At 38.5% G+C, this 20,709-nt stretch overlaps 1 protein-coding gene across 5 annotated transcripts in view; it reads left to right on the forward strand.

The window, feature by feature from the left end:
- Window positions 1-20,709, forward strand: part of ESRP2 (epithelial splicing regulatory protein 2) — a 42,331-nt gene that overhangs the window by 4,936 nt on the left and 16,686 nt on the right. For 4 of the 5 annotated variants that reach the window (XM_056500576.1, XM_056500578.1, XM_056500579.1 and 1 more), the window contains exons 4-11: window positions 14,629-14,742; window positions 15,628-15,742; window positions 16,454-16,552; window positions 16,674-16,728; window positions 17,488-17,598; window positions 18,419-18,551; window positions 18,743-18,785; window positions 19,272-19,573. In XM_056500576.1, coding sequence (XP_056356551.1) covers window positions 14,629-14,742; window positions 15,628-15,742; window positions 16,454-16,552; window positions 16,674-16,728; window positions 17,488-17,598; window positions 18,419-18,551; window positions 18,743-18,785; window positions 19,272-19,573 — 972 coding nt within the window. The remainder of the gene's footprint in view (window positions 1-14,628; window positions 14,743-15,627; window positions 15,743-16,453; window positions 16,553-16,673; window positions 16,729-17,487; window positions 17,599-18,418; window positions 18,552-18,742; window positions 18,786-19,271; window positions 19,574-20,709) is intronic. The other variant, XM_056500577.1, reaches the window with a different exon arrangement.

The raw sequence follows: 20,709 nt of genomic DNA on the forward strand, positions 1-20,709 counted from the left end.
AAGGATGAGTCTAAGAAGAGCTAATAATTTTGGAGAACTGTCTGCAGTATTTAGCTGTAATTACTATCTTTCTTTAAATGATATACATAAAAAGGGAGACATTCTCATGTGAGACCTGGCTTTGCTTTTGGACTTACTGAAAGCATTCAATTTTAACCTATGGATTGACATTAAAATATTAAAAAAATTTTTAAAGACTCTCCTAGTCTTACTGATTGAATATATTGCATCAAATACATCAGTGAATATTTTGATTCGTATTCTTAAATAGAGAAACAAAACTGGGCCTTTCCCCCATCACTCTCCCCTAAATAATGCTCAGCTTGAAAATACTGAGTGGTTGCCACTTTATCAGCTGATAGCAAATTGCCACTTCCCTCAAACATATTTGGATGCCTATTGAACATCCAGCTGGGCTGCAGGTGCAATTTATTTTCAGCAAATTCAGCAAGAAACAAGCATTTAAAAACAAATAGGATGGGGGGAGAGGTGGAAGAACTCATGAATTCCTCTAACCTGATAAACTGGTTACAACCCTTTTTTGAAGAGAAACTTGTTCTGCAGCTTCTTCACAACGTGCTAGCAGAAAGTTTTCTTGGCTCCCTTGCCAGCTGTCACACCTTCATTTTGAATAAATGATTTTTTAAATTTATTTTGAATACACCTCTCAGTCCTCAAACTGCAGAAAAAAATCTGAAAATGCTGGGTCACTTTTTTTTTTTTAGTCTTATGGTTGGTCTTCCAACTTCAGATTATTTGGTGACTGCATCACCTCAATAAAACTTCTAACAGTGTTTGGAGTATTTGCTGGTCTGAGTTCTGATGGTTTGGAGCAGGTGTTTGGCAAACCTTTGGCAAGTGTCACTAGACAGGCTGTTCTTTCCACAACAAATACTTGGGGTGTTGTTTCACAAGATTTGGCTTTAGCAGTGAAGCCAGCTTCTCCCCTGCCCCTACGCCAGACTTTGCCATCTTTTTGTTGTGTCAGTAAAACCCTTTGTGAAGCTGTGCTGTAAACAGGATCACTGAAATGAGCAGGTGGGGTGGGAACTTTAAACTGCTTTGCTGTCCAAACTCACGTCCTGTGAACCTACACCCTTTGGTTGTGTTTTCATGATCCAACACGTTTGATGGCAATACCAGCCTAAGCCAACTCTGCCCCTGCACTGTGCTCAAGCTGCTGCTGTATGAACACTCACTGGCACCTCTCACTCTCCATGGCCCTCCCTCACCTGCATCCTGCCAGCACAGAAGTCTTTGCAAAGTGAGCTGGAGCAGGGCACTGTTCTGAGTTGAAGGCAGTTCTGGTTTGGAGTGGTTCTGTTCTGTCTATGCATGTATGGCAGATTAGAAGTTTTCCTGAGGGCAGCTGTAGCACTAAGGAGTGGGTGAAAGGAGGGTAACACTTTAGGACAGGTAGGGCACTGATCAATTTATGTGAATCTGTGGCCTTGGTTTGGCATCAGCAGTGAGTGAAGAGGATTTCCTGGTAGACACAAGGTTGTCAGGGCAGGTAGGTGATAGATTCCTGCTCTTATAGGAGGGCTGAGTGTCCTGTGTGCAGGTAGCCTTATGTAGAGTTTTCATATTTATTAACATCCAATAGCCCCTATTTTCACTGATAAACTAGATGAGTATTGGTTAAATTACGTTGCATATTTATTATTGGAATGTCATCAGTATTTTCTGTGGGGAATTAAGGATGTGCTAATGCTCCTTGTAGCAGTGTGGATTTTTTTTTTTTAGCTATGGCTAACTCTTTTTTCAGAATCTTAATTACAATTCTGTTTTTGATGGCACAGATAAACTATTTTTCCCTTCACAAATCCTTAGTGCTACCCAGCTCTGTAGCCTATTACATTATTATTGAAACACTCAAATCTATTCCCTCAAAAAGTCCAGGAAAGACTTGATAGCATAAACTATCACAATTCCTCTGTTATGTATATTAAATATATATGTACACAGAAATATACATACGTAGATCATGTGAATCCATTCTCCAAAGGCTGCAATACTTTTATCTGAATTCCTCAAGTATTCCCTGTAGGAAATCTTGCTTTGTTCCTGTATTTAGGTACATTTCATTTCAGAATGAGCTGGGAATTAGATGAAGGAATTTGTCTAAAGCTGCATATTCTTTTTCTTATAGGCAGAAAAGTGTGGTACCCTTGGCAAGCTGGGCTATCTTCTCTTAAAACTAGAAGTGCCAATATTCAAGATAAGTGAATAATTTGGCCCAGTGGTTTGAGAATGGGTATGAGTAGACTTTTTTATGATAGCAGATGTTGCTAATTTTTCTGGCAAAGTTTAACACTAGCAATTAATTTCCAAGTCTGGGATTAGCATATATGGACAAATAAACTTTACTAGGACCTTCCAGAATAGCTTGAGGTGCCTGTCTTCACAGGGAGTGATGTTCCATGTTTGAAAACTGTGTCACTAACACATTTGGATGTTTCCACAGCTATAATATTATGTCTGAATACTTGAATTTCTCTTGAAATTGTTCTTGCAGGGTTTTTTTAAGTAATTGAAAGACAGCAAAATAGGGGGTAGAAGAATTTCAATACAAAGATTGTTGGATTGCATGATCCTCAGAGACTTTGAACTTTCCTCTAACTTGCTCTAAGTAGCTACTGAAAAAATCACTGGAAATGTGTTAATGAATTATTGTCAGGGTTTTCAAAAGTAGCTGAGGAATAAGTGATGCATAAAGGATTTTAAGGTGTAGATGTGGCATTTAGCGACAAGGTTTAGTGGTCAGCTTGGCACTGTTAGGTTAATGGTAGGACTCAATGATCTTGAAGATCTTTTCTAACCTAAATGGTTCTATGATTTGTATTCTACTATTTTGACAGTAATTATGTGTGCACTGCTTCTATCTGTTCTTGCTGTTAACAGGGAAGCAGGCTTAGAAAACTTTGTGTGGATACTCAGCATTGTCTGCAAACCTGTGCTGTTTCTCTCTTCCCCTGGGAGCATTTTGAAAGGGTTGCACACTTCCTCAGTCTGTATGTTGGTTTTCTTGATTTTTTTTCTCTTTTCCATAAACCAACACTCTTCAGTTATATATTAAGTTCTTGGGTAGCTGAGTGCAGCCAAATGAGGGCAACATCTCTGTCAATCTCTTGCAGCACTTCTTTCCTGAGCAGTTGGCCTCAGACTGATGCACAGATGCTAGAATTGATACTGTTAGCAAAGCAATGTTGTGACCAGAACTAAAAATGCTGATTAAAGATTATTTTTTTAGCAACATGATGTCAGCCCTGTCTCGTTTTGTAATTTCTGTGGTTAAAAGTGGAAATTTTGTGTCTCTTAATTAGAAACAGTAATTCTCCCTTACATTCACATCTTTGCCATCTCCTATCTGCTCTGGAAAAGCTTTTTTCTTTCCTGCAGAAATACCATGTTGTTTTCTGTTAGCTACAACCTTATTCCAATAAAAGGTGGGAAATATTGATGCTCTGAAAGACACCTTGACATGTATTCTAAGAGAGTCTTGAGTCAGAAGTCATGTTCATTCTACAAATCATGTTTCAGTGCTTTGCTCTGATAAATCTACGATGTTCTTTAAACTGTTCACAACTTGCTCCAGTGTACTTCTGTCCTTGCTTTGTTCACAAACAGCTGCTTTGCTTATTTATCCTTCATTCATTGAATCCACAAGCTGTGAAGGTAGATGTGAATTATGGGATAAATATTAAACAAAAGATATTGGGAAGTGAAATTCAAATGATCACCCCTTTTGATGAGAGACAAAGCAAAACTAAAACCAACTCTCCCATTTCCCCCAAACTTCAGTTTCAAAATATTTTAATTTCTCTTTCCTTCTGCTGCCTTTCTTTGTAGAGCTGCAGTGGGCAGAGTGTGGCAAAAAAGATTGAGAAATGAATATTTTATTAACACTAAAATATTTGTTAGAAATTTAAAGTTAAGAAACAGTTGTATTCCTTTTTGCAAAAACTAGGCTCCTGTGATGACTTTGGACACCTGTTAGCTTAAAATAAAAGATTCTGTGACTAGAGCTCTAGAGCAGTCTCTGAATTGTGTTATCATTCTTATTGAACTCAAAACTTAATTAGTGGGGTTTCCATTCTCTGGCTTTTATTCTAGAGAAACGTAAGCATGTGCTTTAATATTACAATGAGCTGGGTCGACATTGGCAATGTGTGAAATTAATTTTGCTGTAGCTTCTGTAAAGATGTTTACTTTCCTGATAAGTAAGTCTGTTGCTGTGAATCGCACTAAGAGCAAAGTAGAACTATGGCAGTGCAACTTGAAAAATAAAAGTGAAAAACCCCCTGTGGAAATTTTGCTGTGTAACTAGACTTTATTGTAGCTGGAAGTTGATTTAAGTTAACTTTTCAGCTTAAAAAATGCATGAGACATTGTAAAACACCAATCCTCTTGAATCAAGTACCCTTGGATTGGAGGGGGATCATGAGAGATAGATAGTTGGAAATATATTGTTGGTCACAAAAATGACTGTGATGGAGTTTTGCAGTTTGCTTGATTGATAACTTGAGTGTCTCCATGTTATTTCTTACAAAAGAATTAAACTTACACAGGATGGATTTCGGTTTATTGTAAAGCATGTGAAATAGCACCCTGTAAACATGAAGTGCAGAAGAAAACTGCTGTTCTTGAGATTATGCTTAAAGAAATGAAAGAAAATATAAATCAACACCCTTTCTCAGATGCTAAGATTTGATCACAAGAAGTTGTGATTTGCTTCACAGACAAACTCATGTCAAGTCTTTTCAGTCACAAGGAACTTGCTTTGGAAGCAGTAACTTACCTGAAAGACAGGATGTAGTTCTGCAAGAGGAAACAACATCCTAATAGTGTAACCATTAATGTCCTCCTTGTGTGTTGGGCAGGTCTGAGCCCCTTGGGAGGCCAAGTGTAAATTTTGATCTTATTCAGTTGTGAACTGCTAAAATCATATCTCTAATAATTTCTTACTCTCATTTTTCCTTATGAGTTATAACCAATTATTGTGCTTACCTAATCTGTGACTTGAAATCTTGAAAGATTGAAGGCAAACTGATTTAGGGATCTAATTCCACTTGTCCTTTATGTGTTTGTGAAAACATATTTGTACAAGAAAGGGAACTCTCCCCCATTTACAAAACAAAGCAGTGTCAATTTAAGAAAGTTTTACTTTCTTTTGCTGATATTCGTAAGGGTTTGATCAAGAATCACTTGGATTCCTATGTAAGCAAAGATACTTCATAGATCTCAAGGCTGCTATTCTGAAAGTCCATGCTTATGATATTCTTACAGTGTAAGTTTAATGGAGAGGCAGGAGTATGAGAAAATCATGCAGGAAACTGGGTTGTGGATGATAAGTGCCTCTTCATTCTTTTGGTGTTGTCTCATCTTTTTACTTTCCCTGCATATTACTACAAAAACAACTTGAGAAACAACCTATTAGAAAAAAATGTTTTAATTTTGCAGGCCTTGGCTATTCTCCTACAACTGGTTAAGCTTGCACTACAAACAATGAGGTAGTGTTGAGTAAATAGAGCAGTACCAAGCATTGCAGTCAATAGAGCCAGTGCTAAAGATCACATTGCTAATGAAAGTTTGTCCTTGAAGCAGAGGTGAGTGGGAGTGGGGGAGGTATAGAACACTGAGAGAGAGCTTGTGCTTATATCAAGACTTTGGGAAATGTTGCAGTCATGGCATTAATTAAAACCTAGAGTTTGGAAAGTATGTTCAACCTTGTCTTTCAGGCTGTAATGACTTGCTCTGTGAGTTGAGCTGATAGCAGCCTGTGAGGAGTGTGAGGCACCATTGTAAACCTGCTTGAAATGTAGGTAAAAGGTTGACAGAGTAGGGATTTTTTTTTTTTTATTAGAAGAATTCAGAATTTTCTTTTTGCTTAAAGTCAGAGTTATGAATAAGCTGTGCTAACAAATGATAAATTATTTTGCAAGATGTACCTATTTTTGCATCATTTGGTAGCTATGGCCTCTTTCACACAGATTAAATTAAAGTGAAAATGTAGTTTATCTCAGTGTTTCTTTATTTAGCAGTTTCCTGACACATAATGTAGTAGTAAAGTAAGTCCACAAACTCTGAAATTCTTATGTTACTGGACTGGGGTTTTTTATCTTACACAAGGCTAACTTCAAGTAGCTTATTTGTGGAGTACTCTGCATATTTCAACACTCTCTTATTAAAACAGGTTGTACTTTTGAAGATAAAAGCCTGTGACCTGACTGCTGTGACATTCAGATTGCCTGAGCCATGGTCTTGCCTTTTATGCTTAATGCATTACCTGAATTAGATGCTGTAGATACCATAGCTGGAAAGCATGCAAATAATCTGGTGTTGCAAACTTCCATCTAAGAAATAATTAATCAAAAATGGTCATAAAATGCTCAAGTGGCATGGCTTGGACAGATCTTTGTCATGGCAGAAGGTTAGATGTTTGCATTCTTTCCTAAGAAGAATTAAAGCATTTAGTTAGCTAATGTTTACTTTGTTGTACAAAGACCCAGCCCCAATTAAAATGAACCCCAGAAAGAAATAATGTGGAAGTTTCATCTTTAAGACAGTTTATCACAACCCTGACTCACAGTGGTCTGTTTTCTATGCTCCACAGACTGTCACTGGACACACAAACCATGACAATTGTTGCTCTGTTTCTGTATTTCATGTTCTACCTGTTGCTGAACAATGCTAAACAAACTTATTTTTATTCAGGGAATTAGCTGTAGGCTACTCACACCAGCTAAGTTCAAAGTTGCCAGTCCCTCTATTAATTCCAAAGAAGTATAATGAATTTTAAAGGAATTTGCTCTGTTTTATTGAGTGGAAGGATGCAATAAACTTGAAGAATACCTTCCATTTTCCCCCTTAAAATCTTGCAGTAATTATAAGAAGTGTCTGTAGGCCTTTCTCTGTTGAGAGACTTGTGGTGACCTGTGAGGTGACAACAAGGAGGAGGACAAGGTGGTATTATTTCCTGTAACTTCAGCTTCCCAACAAAGTAAAAAATAAAAGTGAATATCATAAATACATTTAAAAGCATAATTCTATATTGTTGAACTACTACTTCTTTTGAAGATTTGTGATTGGAATTTCATGGCAGAACCCCATGCTTAGGATAGCTGAGACTCTATTGTTACATTTGACTCATGGTAAGAGTGGAAAAGAATTAATTTCTTTCAGTGAGAGAGGCAACAACAGGAGTCTATATAAGCAGCTGATGTGGAGGAAATGGCTTTGGAACAGCTAGAGAAGCAGCAGGGTGTGCAGCACCTGGTCTGGACCTCTACTCAGGAAAGAACACGAAGTGACAGCAGACTAAGAGTAGGAAGCAGCATGATGTACTTGAGGAGAAGGCAATCTCCAGTGCCTGAAACTCAGTGCCACATCCTGCCTCTCCTTGAGACTCAGTAGGGCAAACTTGTTCTTACATTTGCAAATTCCAGAGATGGGTCTGGACTCTTAACTGGTTTTGGCTGCTAGGTAATATTGAGTACATTTATGGTGGCCTTTGTGACTGATTCCTCATTCTGATATTTAATGCAGTTTCTAGGCCATCAAGAGGCATAAGGTGATGTGTAACTTGACCAGTCATATTGAGCAAAATTAGATTCTCTGGCAAACTGGAAATGAACTCCATGCTTTTGTCCAAGCTAGTCTGCAGTCACTAAATAATCTCAGGCATTAGTGTTCAGTAGAGCAAATAATTGCCTTCCTCCTAATAGGAGAAATCAACTGGCAATATTATTTTTAAATGTTTCTTGTGAATGGACCTGGACTGCCTCTGTCATCTCCTGCATGTTTGCCCTGCACAGAAATAAAACCAAGGGGCAGTATCTTTTTCATATTTATGTCTGAATGGGATCTAAATACAGTATTTTTTCCCCCTGTTTAGCTAGAAGGGAAAAAGAAGTTATTTGTAGCTTGTGGCTACTCTGGGGCTTACACTTTTTTTCTTTTTTTCCATACAGCAATTTTAGTACAAGGTCACTATGTATCCATTATCAGCCATGTGGAATATCAGTTAACAGATGAACAAAGGCAAGGGCTTACTATAGGATTCTCTGTTTAAAAAGTTACCCAGCACAATAAAGGGTTATCATACTTGTAAATAGTGCTGAAATGCAGTCTGTGCACCTCCCAGTAGTATTGACATGCTTTAAATTCCTCCATTGCATGGATAAGGCTGACATTATCACCAGGGTTGGAAGAGTGTAGGAGAAGAAAACTGCCCATGGAGAGTATTGTAAATAAATGTGAAACCCTCATGGGTGTAGGAACTGAGGCACAAAGTCCAAGTGAAAATATTTCCCCAGGCTGACATGTCATGGTATGTTGTGTGTGTGCAAGCTTTGTATGCCAAAGCCATGGCTGGTTACCCTGAGTTTTCTCATGCTGTGTTAGACCCTTTAAGTCTTTGGTCAGGTTTCAGGATTGCTGGATGTTGCTTTTCAGTGGTGCTCCAATCTTGCTTATGTTCTAGTGGCAGACAGGTTCTGTTAATGAGATTTGGCTGCGTCTTAACTCTAGATCTTCACTTTCCATCCTAGGAAGCATGTCCTTTCCCAAACACCCCTCAGTTACACACTGTGGTGCATTGGTGTCCTGATCTTTGGTGGAGCTGCAGAGTGGGTAAAATAGAGTCCAAAGTGGTGGGAGTCACACAGCAGCTGAGGCTGGAAGGCACCTCTAGATGTTGTCCAGCCCAAGACCTGACAGCAAGGGGCACTTGAGCAGGCTGCCAAAGACCATGGCCACTTGGGTCTTTAGTATCTCCAGTGATGAAGAATCTGTAACTTCTCTCAGCAGCCTCTTCATTGTTCAGCTGCTGGAGATCTTCTTTCAGGAACCACACCTGCAACTGTATAATTGGGTTTGGGTGTTCTCTGGAACAAATTGTTGAGGACTTAGCATAAAATCAGGCTTTGAGGCAACAACTGCAGCACCTTTTGCCTGTTGAAACAGAACTGGGAATAGAAAATCTTCAGTGAAACCTTTTTGAAGATTATCCTTTGTTTCCCATGCTGCTGTTAGCTGAAAGTAGACTGATCATTGTTATATGCTCAATGCTACAAGCAAAGAATGACTCACACCAAAGGCCTGAAAGAGAGTCTAAAGTTCTAATGTTGTGAATTACAGTAATGTCTAATAAGTGATGATGATTTTTTTAAAATACAAGTTGGACTGGAAAACATCCATGGTTATAAACAGTGTGGCTTTAGTCACAGGTTTGTGCAAAGGAAATGTAAGCAGTGCATGTTTGTGTGCCTCAGACAAAACTTTTTTCATCTCAGGGTACTTTACAGATCTGTGGAGTCTTATTTTCACTTTCTCTAGAATAGTTTCTTTTCAGTAATATGAGGGGTTTTTAAGTTCAACAGAGATATCAGAATGTAGGACCTAAGTGAGACAAAATAACTTTTCTTCTAAGTTATTCCTGAAAGTTTTCTTTTTAATAATGACCAAAAGCTATAATTCCTGAAAAAGTTTCAGTGTGGGGTTTTTATTTTTTTGCTTGGGTTTTTTTTTTTTTTTTTTTTTTTTTTTTTGCAAAACACTAATCAAGATTGCTAAGCCTGTTCAAAGTCTTTCAACAGGTTTTAAGACAAATCAAGTATCATCTCTCTGTCTCATGTCTCCAATTTTGACTGGACCAGATATGATCTGTTCACCCTCCTAAGTCTGAGGTGGCACGGATGAAAAAATAAGCACTTCTTGATATGCTGATCTGGCAGAAAGTAGACCATATATTTATCTGCATTCATCAAATTCTAAACAGGGCAATTTAGTGACATCTTGTTGATACTACTGATTTGAAACCAGATCCCTACACTGTGAGGACCATCCTTTGTTCAAAGAATATTGATAAATATAACTTGTCTTTCTGCTTGAAAATAAGTTCCCATCTAGCTTAAGTGTGGACTACAAGCTAAGCTCTTTTCTGTATTTTTGTTATACTTTAGCATGGCATTCCAAACCAGCTTAAACTGCAAGGATGGCTTTAATTCTGAAGCTCTGTGGATTGTTTTGTCTTATCTTAGCTATGACAGGTCAGTAGGGCCAAAAGAAGCAAAACAGAGAAATTCTGTGCATGGCTAAAGGAAAGGATACAGTTTTAAAGACTCACTAAGGTTTTCACTGCTGGAAATCTGGTGTGTAAGAGGCAGCTGAATTTTTTGTTATTTCTCAGAGGTGATTTAAAGAGAGAATCCCCCAGAGTGCCATGGTGTTTTAGGAATGGTTCTGTTTGACAGGATGGGTGCATTCTGTGACTGAATTATCCCAGTATTTCATTACCATGCCAGGCACAGATACAGCACAGATGCAGTGGCCTTTCTCAAGGATGAGAGCTATTTTTAGTAAGGGAAATGAGAATATCCAAATAGACTGATGTTTATTTTAGTTTTTTGTGCATCATAAATGTAGAAAAAGCTTAATGAAGAATCTTCTTGTTTCTCTAAGATCCACATCTTAGTTCAGCTATATTTAAGGCAACACGAAGAGGCTGTTATTTTAGTCCCTTGGGATTCATCTACAAAAAACACAGCAGCTTGTGCTGGCTTTCATCCAGCTTTGCTGCTGGCAAAACATGTCTCTTCAATCTCTTTGTACTCTCAGCTACATGACCAAAATCCTGTTTAGCCAGTTTTTCAAACTGGTGTTCAAAGTCTGTCCTTCCCTCTCACCACCTTCTCTAAGAACTGTTTTAGGTTTCATGGAGGAAAATATACAGAGCAGCTTGTTTGATTCTTCCTCTTCTCTCTGTTCAGTTTTTAATCTGGGTGTGGAATTATTGAACATATTCCTTTAACTATGGAATGACTCATCAGAGCTTTGCTGGAGAGACTGATCTGGTGGAATAAGCAATAAAGGTGGAGGGTGATCCCAACAGACTGGTTCTTGCAGTTGAGATGAGGGTGGTTGTGAGCTGCAAACACGTAATTAGCAGTGGAGCTGCTGTGACAGGAGCAGATGAACAGGGCAGACAGGGTGTGTGAGCCTGGCAGGGGCAGTGCTCAGGTGGGGCAGCTTTCCTGCTGAAGTGGGGGCGTGCTTGGAGGGCAGCATGAAGGTGAACGACAGCAGCTAAATAGCTGAGATGGTTTTATTAGTGCATGAAGGAAATGGGGATGGGATTTATGAAATGAGAGAGTTGTGGACGGGTTGTTCAACATGTGAGACAATGTCAACCCAGTGCTGGTCTAAACTTGTCCTTAGCTTGCTACATTTGGGTGGATGCTGGTTCACGGCTGTCTTTTGAAATGCTGCCTGAAATCTGTGGTGCAAGAAAGGAGGCTGAGGATGGCTTTTCCTGGGCAGTGCTGAATTGCTTAACTGATGTGGCTTTACAAACACATCTGCCCAGCTGCTTTAACATGTTTGACACTTGTGTTAGTGTATCTCTTGCCTGAAAGCCTTGAGGGTCCCGTGTAATTTATAGCAGCAAGAGCTGGTCCACAGCTGTGCCTTTCATACTCAACCTTTGCAGAATTAGGAGACATCTCCTGTGGATGAAAGAAGCTACTTCAGGCTAATCTCAAATATCTGTTGTTCCTCTGGGGCTATTTTGCCCCTTGCTCTGATCCCAGGTGAATCTTCCCATTCACTCTCCTCCTTCCTCTCAGTTAACCCATGCCATAGCTGGTTTGGATAATGAAGGATTGCTTATGTCTCCTGACCATTATTCCCACAGTCTTTTTGTCCTCTTCCAGAGCAGTGCACCCCAAAGTTTGAAACAGGCTGTTTTTAAAATAGAAGTTTCTAAATAAACTCCCAGCAAGGCATGCCAACCTTGTGGCAGTTTATCTAAGGCACTTTAAGCTGCTGGCATCTGGTAAGAAAAGTAGGGAATTGTTTTGACATGTTGATTGTCCCATTGGAAAGGAGTTTGCAATGTTGAATGTTATCTCTGACATTTAATAAATATGCAGTGCAAATACTTAAACTCAGTAAAAATAAAAATAAAAACAAATGCAGATCCTTGGGAGTTTTTTAAACCTTAGTACGCTTGGAATTCTGGGCTTATCAGTGTCCTTATGCAATATTTTACTACTCTGGCATCTTCTCAGTACCAGCTTCTGAAAATATCTGTTGTCTTTTCAGCTGTAGGTTGTGTGGGAAAGCCATCTGGAAAAAGTCAATATTCCAGTGCAACAGTCTTGATTTTTACTGACTTGACTTACACCTGAGCATTTCCTTCCTCACACAAACATTTTTTATTTTTTTAATTTCAATTTTTTTTCTAACTTGATGAAGTCTTTTTGATCTACAGTTCTTACGTTTTATGTGTACAGCAGGAGGCTGCTTACATCTGCTGCTTTCTTCAGATTGTGTGGGTTGGATCCCTTCTTGTATCTGAGCAAAATATCTCCCTAACTGCACTCTCTGTATGGGCTCTTGAGCATCTTCAGTAACACAGGGTACAAAGTTGAAGGTGTGGGGAGTGTTTTATTGCTGTTCATCAGTAAGACTCTACTTCCTTTCAGTGAGAATCCCTGTGCACCCTCTGGAGGCTGATTCCTATCACCATTTCCAATCCCTTTTTATAAATATTTGATCTTTACTGGGGCCATTAGTTAAAAAAGAAACTAATAAGTTGCAGCATTTAGTAAGAAGGCAATCCTCCTCAAGTGTTATTGTGGTGAGAATATTTGTTGTTGGTCTGTAACTGTGGCCATGCACAGAACTACTTTTCTAAAGTGGTTCCTTTGGAGTCCACTGGAATTTTCTTCTGTTTCTGATGTTTACACATCAACTGAGGTATTTTGAGAAATCTCAGATCTCAATTTTCTGACTTTAAATCATCTTTGAACAATAAATGGCTTTAAAGCCTCAGGTTCTTCAAGACTTCGGCTTGTGGGAGGAACACAACCTGTGCTAGCAATTGGGAGGAAACAGGCTTTGTGAATTTGCAGTTTTGGGTTTGTTGATGTTTAGTTGATTATTTTGTCTGTGTGGCGTGTTTGTTCTCTTTGTGTGTGTGGCAGTGTGCAGAGAATTGCATTATAAAGGTTTTTGTTTTGGGAGGATATTCACCCTTATAATTTTAAATATGTTCTCTGCTATTAAATAACTTCACTTTTTAGATATGATTGTATCTATATCTGTAAATATATCTGCAAATGCAGCACCTTAACACAAGGTGCTGATCTGAGTGCCTCTCCTCACCCAGCTCTGCCCCTCAGTTCCCTGCTTTGGTGTGTAGAACCCACTAGTACAGGATTCTGAACTCAAAATGGTAGTGGAACTCTGCTCAGCTGCCCAAGCTTAGAAAAGGGCCTGGATTGGTTTGAGCAGTTATTTTGAAATAAAGCCTGGGTAATCATGTCTCTGCTCCTTCTAAATCATGTCCAATACACAGTTTTTCCCTTGTGGAGCCTTACCTTTGGGCTGCAGGTGTTGCAACACTTGTTCACCTGTGAGTTCTGTGTAGCTGTGGGATCAGGTCATTAGGACATCATCTTTCCTGAGCAGAGGCTGTAATGATGTAAAGTGTCACATGTGTTATGATAAAACAAACCAACTCTCTTTCTCCCCATACACAGTTTAAAAGGCACACAAAGATATTGTCTGAGTCTCAAGTCAACTTGTAATTTGCTTTTGGGGGTGGTTGTTTTGGAGTTATAAGCTGTTGCTGAGAGCAGTGGGTGGCTACTGCATCATGATTGTAATTATTGCTTTGTTTGTGAAGTGATGCTTTCCTGGGAGGGTGTAGCATCAAGAGGGAAGCTTAGAATAATTATATTTGTCCCCTTGAAAGTTAGTTAACAAGCTACTGCTCACTGATATGATACATGTAGCTACTATAATATGCTAGTTGACTTATTAGGAGCTAGGAATTTAACACTGGTACAGAGTAACAAAAGGCTGGAAACTGTTATCTAAGGATGGAAAATAATGTTGAATAACACAGCTGGAGCCCTTTCCTCTTGAGAATTAATCTGCTGGGGGTTAGTTATCCTTGAGCTGGAAATAATTTTTTTAAATCTAGTATTTAATATTATTATGTATTATATAATATCATATATGCAATCTAAAGTAACACTTTATCTCTACCAAAAACTTTATTAGCTTGGATGTGACTTGATCATAATTTCACTTTTGAAGGTATTAATCACTGTTTGTTTGGATTTTCTTAGTATATTGTTTTTGGAACATTAATGAATCCTGATGGGTAGGGGGTTTTTTAAGTTAAAAAAAATTATTAAGAACATAATCAAAGTCAAAAGTGCTATAGGTGAAGAAAGAGTATTGCAAAATCAGTATTGTGATTTATCTTCGACGTTCTTTCAAGTATTTAATAACTTAAATTATAGTTAGTCCAAATTTTCTACATTACCAGTATAATATGATCACTTTTCATATGAACTCCTAATTCTGCCATATCTTCCTAATTAGTCTTTTTATTATATTCTGAGTGTTCTTGTTTTTTATTCCACAATTGCATACAGTTTATTTGCTTACTTTTATCAGAAGCCCATGTCTATTCTCCATCACGTTTTTTCAAAATCTTTTACAAAATGTTGAATTACTTCATCTCCTCAAAAAAAAAAGAGTGCTGAGGTAATGGCAAGTGCATGAAATTTTCAGTCAGTACAATGGAATTTTTCACTTTTTTTTTTCCAGTTTAGTCAGCTGGTATCCAGTGATTTGAAAGTACTTGGAAGGAGCTCTTACACACTCTGCAGTGATGGCCAGTTACTCATTCGACAAGTTCTCCACCCAGAAACATCCAAGAAGGTACAAGATCAGAACTGGTGCAGGGAGGCAGCACTGGGAGGGGAGTGACACAATTCCACCCTGGAACTAGAGTGTCCCAAGGCTATTGAAGATGATCCCCTTCCTGCCTGAGCCCTGAGTAGTTATTTTAGGCACTTGCTCTTGAAAAGCAGCCACACTACCCAGATGAGGAAAAAGGAAGAAGAAAATTAGGAAAAATAGGATAGAGACAGAAGAAATAGAAGTGCTTTGAATTCTGTATGTGGAGTGGAAACAGAGGTACAGGGAGAACTATTGCTTTGCTTAGGCTCGTGTTAAACCAGTGTCCTGTGGAGGGTAAGCACACAGCTGGTGATGTGGCCTGGAGGTTCTCCATCTACATTTATTCAGTGGGAAGAAGAGCTGCAGCTTGTTTGCTACTCCCACATGAAGCAGCAGTTTCTACTCCAAGTTCCTGGAAAGTTTAGAGCACCCTGTCAAGCACAGGAGGAAAACCTTGCCTTTGTGCAAGGTAGGGGCTCTGTGTCATTATTTGTTTAAAATTTGTCATCACGCTTTGGTACAGATCTGTTTTTCAGTGTAGCCACAAAAGATAAAATAGTGTCCAAAATGGGAATTAAACAGCAAAACCTAGATATTTTAAAATATTTTTTTCCAGCCATCCTCTCCACCTATTCTGCATGGGTCTGACTCCCAGTGACTATCTGACTTTGTTCATGTAGAGTCCCAGTACTGTAGAGTTATGGAATTTGAACTGTTACAAAGGAACCAAACTGCTCCATCACCAACAAACTGGTGACGTGGAACTACATGATTTTTGAGAGTGCCTCATTCAGTTCAAAAGTATTAATTGAAATTTAAAGGGATAGTGTGAGTACAAAACAAACATTTTTGCCTTCCTTGTAGAACTTCCTGTTGTCAGACTGCTTCTATTCCTTTTATGATCTGCGCAAAGAATTCCACACTTGCTACCCAAGTTCAGCCGCCGTGAAGGATCAGACTATCAAGACCATGGCAGAATGTATCCTTTTGCTGCAGCTCATATACCACAATCTGTGAAACTTCCTCGAGTTTTCTCTCTGTGATTGTAACAGAGTTTAGAAGAATAAAATTAGACATGGGTTTTAAAAACCCACAGATAAAGTGAACGGGATGTCTACTTAAGTGTGTTGGGGGAGTGGCTCTGCTTGTAATTTTTTTTTCCAAAATTGAATCTAATTGATTTCTAAACCATGTTTAGTAAATCTGCCAAAGAAAAGTATCACTTGCATTGGTACTTGATCTTAAAGGAAAGGCTGAGCTGTCAGTGGGTCTTTTCAGCAGGTTTCCACTGTTTGCAGATAACTGTTGTCTTGCATGATCCTGACTGAGTTTAAAATAAAGCAAAAACAAAACCCAAAAAGCACTCTACATCTAAATTCAAATCGGTAAGATTGTTGTGGTCCATCTGAATGGGACTAAAGTTCAGTTTAATGTGATAGGAACTTATTCAGCTTTTTCTTTTTCAGACTGTTAACACTGAAATTATTTAAACTCTCAATAGTTTTCAAACTGTTGTCAGTTAAAGTGAATATAAACCAGTTTATGAGCAGAGTAACATGTCTAATAGCCACATGCCTCTACTAAGGCCAGTACATTTGATTATTAGTTCTGTGTTAATAATCAGGAAAGCCTTATGGCTTGTTTACAAAGGATTATGCAATTCTGTTATTTCCTATCATCACCTGTTTAGATCTAGGCTTAGGGACAGATGAAGCAGAGGAGGACTTTGGTGTGTGGCAAGTGAAGACCATGGTGGCTATCATTTTCAGCATGCTCTCAGAAGGTTGTAGTAAGTTAACTATTCATACTTAATGCTGAATTCCTTCTTTTCTGAAAGAATTGGCAGTGGTGCTGTCATTCTTAAGTAATCTCTGACCCTGGTTATATTTAAACTTCCTGTTTTGTCACAGATCACGTGTTTACTGAGCCTGAAACTGTGAAATACAAGTATGAAACAGGTCCTTGGTAAGTGCCCTTGTCATGACTGTTTACAAGCAAAGATGAGTCTTGTGTACAGCAAGGAAAGCTTGTGGATATTTCCCCATGGAAAGCAGGTTGGCTCCTGAGAACAGCACAGTGTACTCTGCAGTCACTCCAGTGCAGACAGACTGTGGCTGGCATGCTGAATGCTGTACTTCAGTCCATCTCTTTAAAGCCACTGCAAGTTAAATGCTCTTTGTTCTCTTGCTTCTGTTTTGCATGGCAGCAAGGCTGGCTTATCTTACCCAGGGTGAAGAAATATTTGTGAACTTTCCCTAAGTCAACAAGGCTGATGGCCAGTGCACCCTGCATGAGCTGAGCTGTGTGGTGCTTCCCAAAGTGGTTTTACATGCATGGGACAAAGGAACAAATTAATTTTGCAAATTCTTTACGAATTTCATTGACCAGACTTAAATATCTTAGGCATAAGTAATTAGCCTTGCTTGGATTGCTAATTCTTTTAAATAAAATTAATTCAGTTCCTTATTACTTTATATTGAGACAGTTTTCCTGTATTTTTATTTAAGGAACTGCAATGTGGTGACAACATGGTACATCTTCAGTGTTGTAGATATAAAGGAATTATTCAAGTTATCTTTCTTTATTGAAAGGAATAATGGAGATAGGAATATCTCAACAGAAAATATGCTCCCAACTTACAACTCAATTAGTTGCAATCTGAAGTTTGGTAAAATATTGGAAAACCTGGATTAAAACTTTGTCCTCTTTTTTCTTTCTGTGCAGTAGTAAATCTGAAACTGTGGACAGTGAGACAGTAATACGTGCCAGAGGTTTGCCATGGCAGTCTTCAGACCAGGATATCGCTCGGTTTTTCAAAGGACTCAACATTGCCAAGTAAGATAAGGAGAATTTGCCTTGCTTTATCACTTTGCCTTTAATAGCAAGTTCCCTTAATATTTGTTTAGCACACATCCCCCACTCTCCCCACTGGAGTCCTTCAGTCTTTCCCCACTTGACCCCTTCCCACGCTGTGGCCATGACAGCTGAACAGGTTTACCAGCCTTAGGTGTGCAAGAAAAGTTTTGAAATGAGTGAAGAAGAAAAGAGACTTATCAATTGAAAACCAACATACATTAATTTATTACAAGTATCTAAAGGGAGAAACTCCTATTGCATTAATCAAAGCAGAGGCCAAGACTTGAAAAAAGCTTTCATTTTGTGCCAACTTATTATCCTTCTCTACCTTTTAAACATTTAAACATTCAGAAACTTCCAAGTACTGTTTGGAATAAATTTTCATACGGCTCATGTGTATACCTGTGTATAGATTTATGTGTATACATATATATGAAGAGAGTGAGTTTATTTAGCATACCTGTCACTTGATATATATTCCAGATCTCCAACACTGAGAAAATATATTTTTTTTATTTAGAGTGATGAGGAAGTTAAAAAGTGCATCTCTGAGATAATAGGAAGGACAAATTTGCATCTTTAGGGGAGTTGAGGAAGTGATGCACAACATGAGATCCATGACCTCAATGAAGCAGATTTTAAAATATAATTGTGTTGCAACAAAAAATAAATTGTGGATAGTAGCAATTTCTTTTTCTATCTGTAATCTTCATATTAAAGTCTGATTCCTTTACCATTCTTACACAATTATTTATTAAAGACTCAGACTAAGCTTATATTTGTTGTCTTTACCTTCCAGAGGTGGTGTGGCTCTTTGTCTGAATTCTCAAGGAAGAAGAAATGGGGAGGCTTTGGTTCGGTTTGTCAGTTCTGAACAGAGAGACCTTGCCCTGGAAAGGCACAAGCATCACATGGGTAGCAGATACATCGAGGTAAAAAGTTGTGACTTGAAACAAACCTTTGGAGAGAAATCTGAATATTTTAGGCTATGTTCTCATTTAAAATGAAACTACACTTCCATTTTGCTCAAAGTGCCAAAACACATTCTCTTGCTTGTGAAAGAATGTGTGTGGCTTAAAGCTGAACACTGATTTCATGTGAGTTATTTGTTCTTTCTTTCAAGGTTTACAAAGCAACTGGAGAAGAATTCTTAAAAATTGCAGGAGGTAAGTGATGCTGGAGTTCAGTGTGATTACTTAAATTCTTAGGAATGTTGTTCTAGATATTTTTTTTTTCCTTTACTGAGGATGCAAATGGATAACGAAGTAACTTTTCCTGTTTTGCCTTCCAAGAATATTTGACCCTGTCAAGTTGTGATTTCACGTGGTTGTAACTGAGCTGTGATGTTCACAGACAGGTCTTGGGAGGAAGACAAGCCTTTGCAGTGGAAGCATCCATGTATCTTGTATTCACTCTAATCTCATCTTTGTTCCAATTTCATTAAAATGTGAAACACTTGCAGGTTAAGAGGTTTTCCCTCAAAATAGATTGCTGAGAGTTAGTAGTATCTTGGGTCTTGTCTGGGTTTGTTGCTGGCTACTCACCTCCTGTAATCTTCCTTAATGCTTCTCTGCTGCTGCATCCTCTGGAATTGAGTGCCCAGCACTGACCACATGTTCTTGGCTGACCATGTGCTGTTATGTCTCTACCAGGCACCTCCAATGAAGTGGCCCAGTTCTTATCCAAGGAAAATCAAGTTATTATCAGGATGAGAGGCCTTCCATTCACTGCTACTCAGGAAGATGTCCTGGGCTTCCTGGGGCCGGAGTGCCCAGTCACAGGAGGGAAAGAGGGACTTCTCTTTGTCAAGTACCCAGATGGCAGGCCCACAGGAGATGCATTTGTGTTATTTTCCTGTGAAGAATATGCACAGAATGCACTTAAAAAGCACAAAGAAATACTTGGAAAGCGTTACATTGAACTCTTCAGGAGCACAGCAGCAGAGGTCCAACAGGTTGTAACTATTGGTTGTGAGACTCAAAACTGAACAGCTGAAATATTTCTTCTAGCACTTGCACACAAATATGTTGTAGACAACCATGAATGTTTATTATATGAAAAATGTCAAGAAAGGCCAACACATGTTTCCTAATGGGCATGGAAAATTGTGCAGCACTGGCTTTTCTTTGTTTGTTTATTTGGTGGGGTGTGGGGAGTGTTTATTTAGGGGTTTTTTTTTTAAGCTGCCACTGCTTGGGTGGTTTTTTTTTTAACCATCCTTCAGGCCATAAAATAAAAATCATTGCATAATTTTCTTTTCCTTAAAGGTTGACTGAAATCACAAAAACAATTCTAAAAATACAGTAGATTGATAGTATTGTAGTAATGCTTCTTGAAAATCTCCAGTATTGTCTTTAAATGCTAGTCTCCATGTACAGAATTTCTAATATTAAATCCAAATCTGGATGCATGAAATGAGATTTCTTGGAAGCTAAGAATTAAGAGGATATATCTGATTTTTTGGTGAAAGGAAGTGAATTTCTTTTTTCTTGAGATAATATATTTCCTTTTTTTTTTCTATCCTTCATCAATTCCTATCATTACTTTCTTAAACTGGTAAAACCATTTTATTTTGTCACCAGCAGCTTGTCCCTATGAAAAACATCACATATTGTATTTTTCTTCCTGACACAGAACATTTCAGACTGGTGGCTCCAGAGGGAGCCACTGTTAGATTTGGTCTTGTCTTTGCATAACCACACTCTATAAAAATGTAACACAGTTTTTGTGCAACCTGTAAGACAAGTGAAGCCTTCCTGAAGAAGGGATTGGGCAAGGGAAAGAATATCCAAGAATATCCACTCTTGCAGACCATTGCTAGTACTGTGATACAGATATTACAACAGCTGAGGATCTGTGTGCTGTGAAGATTGGGAACACAACTTCCCTCCTGAGAGAGAGTGAAACAAAATCCTCTAAGGAACAAAATCACTCTGTCACAGCCACCAAGTCTCTGCTTCCACTTTTTTTAGGGAGACCTGGCTATAACTTATATTCTACCAATATGTCATTACTTCTTCCTCTATGACTGCTGTCCAGGCTGACACCTGAACTTCTTTGCTGCTTGGGCAAGGGATTATTTCTTGGGGA

This window comes from Oenanthe melanoleuca, chromosome 11, assembly GCF_029582105.1.
Source record: "Oenanthe melanoleuca isolate GR-GAL-2019-014 chromosome 11, OMel1.0, whole genome shotgun sequence".
Classification (NCBI taxonomy): Eukaryota; Metazoa; Chordata; class Aves; order Passeriformes; family Muscicapidae; genus Oenanthe; species Oenanthe melanoleuca.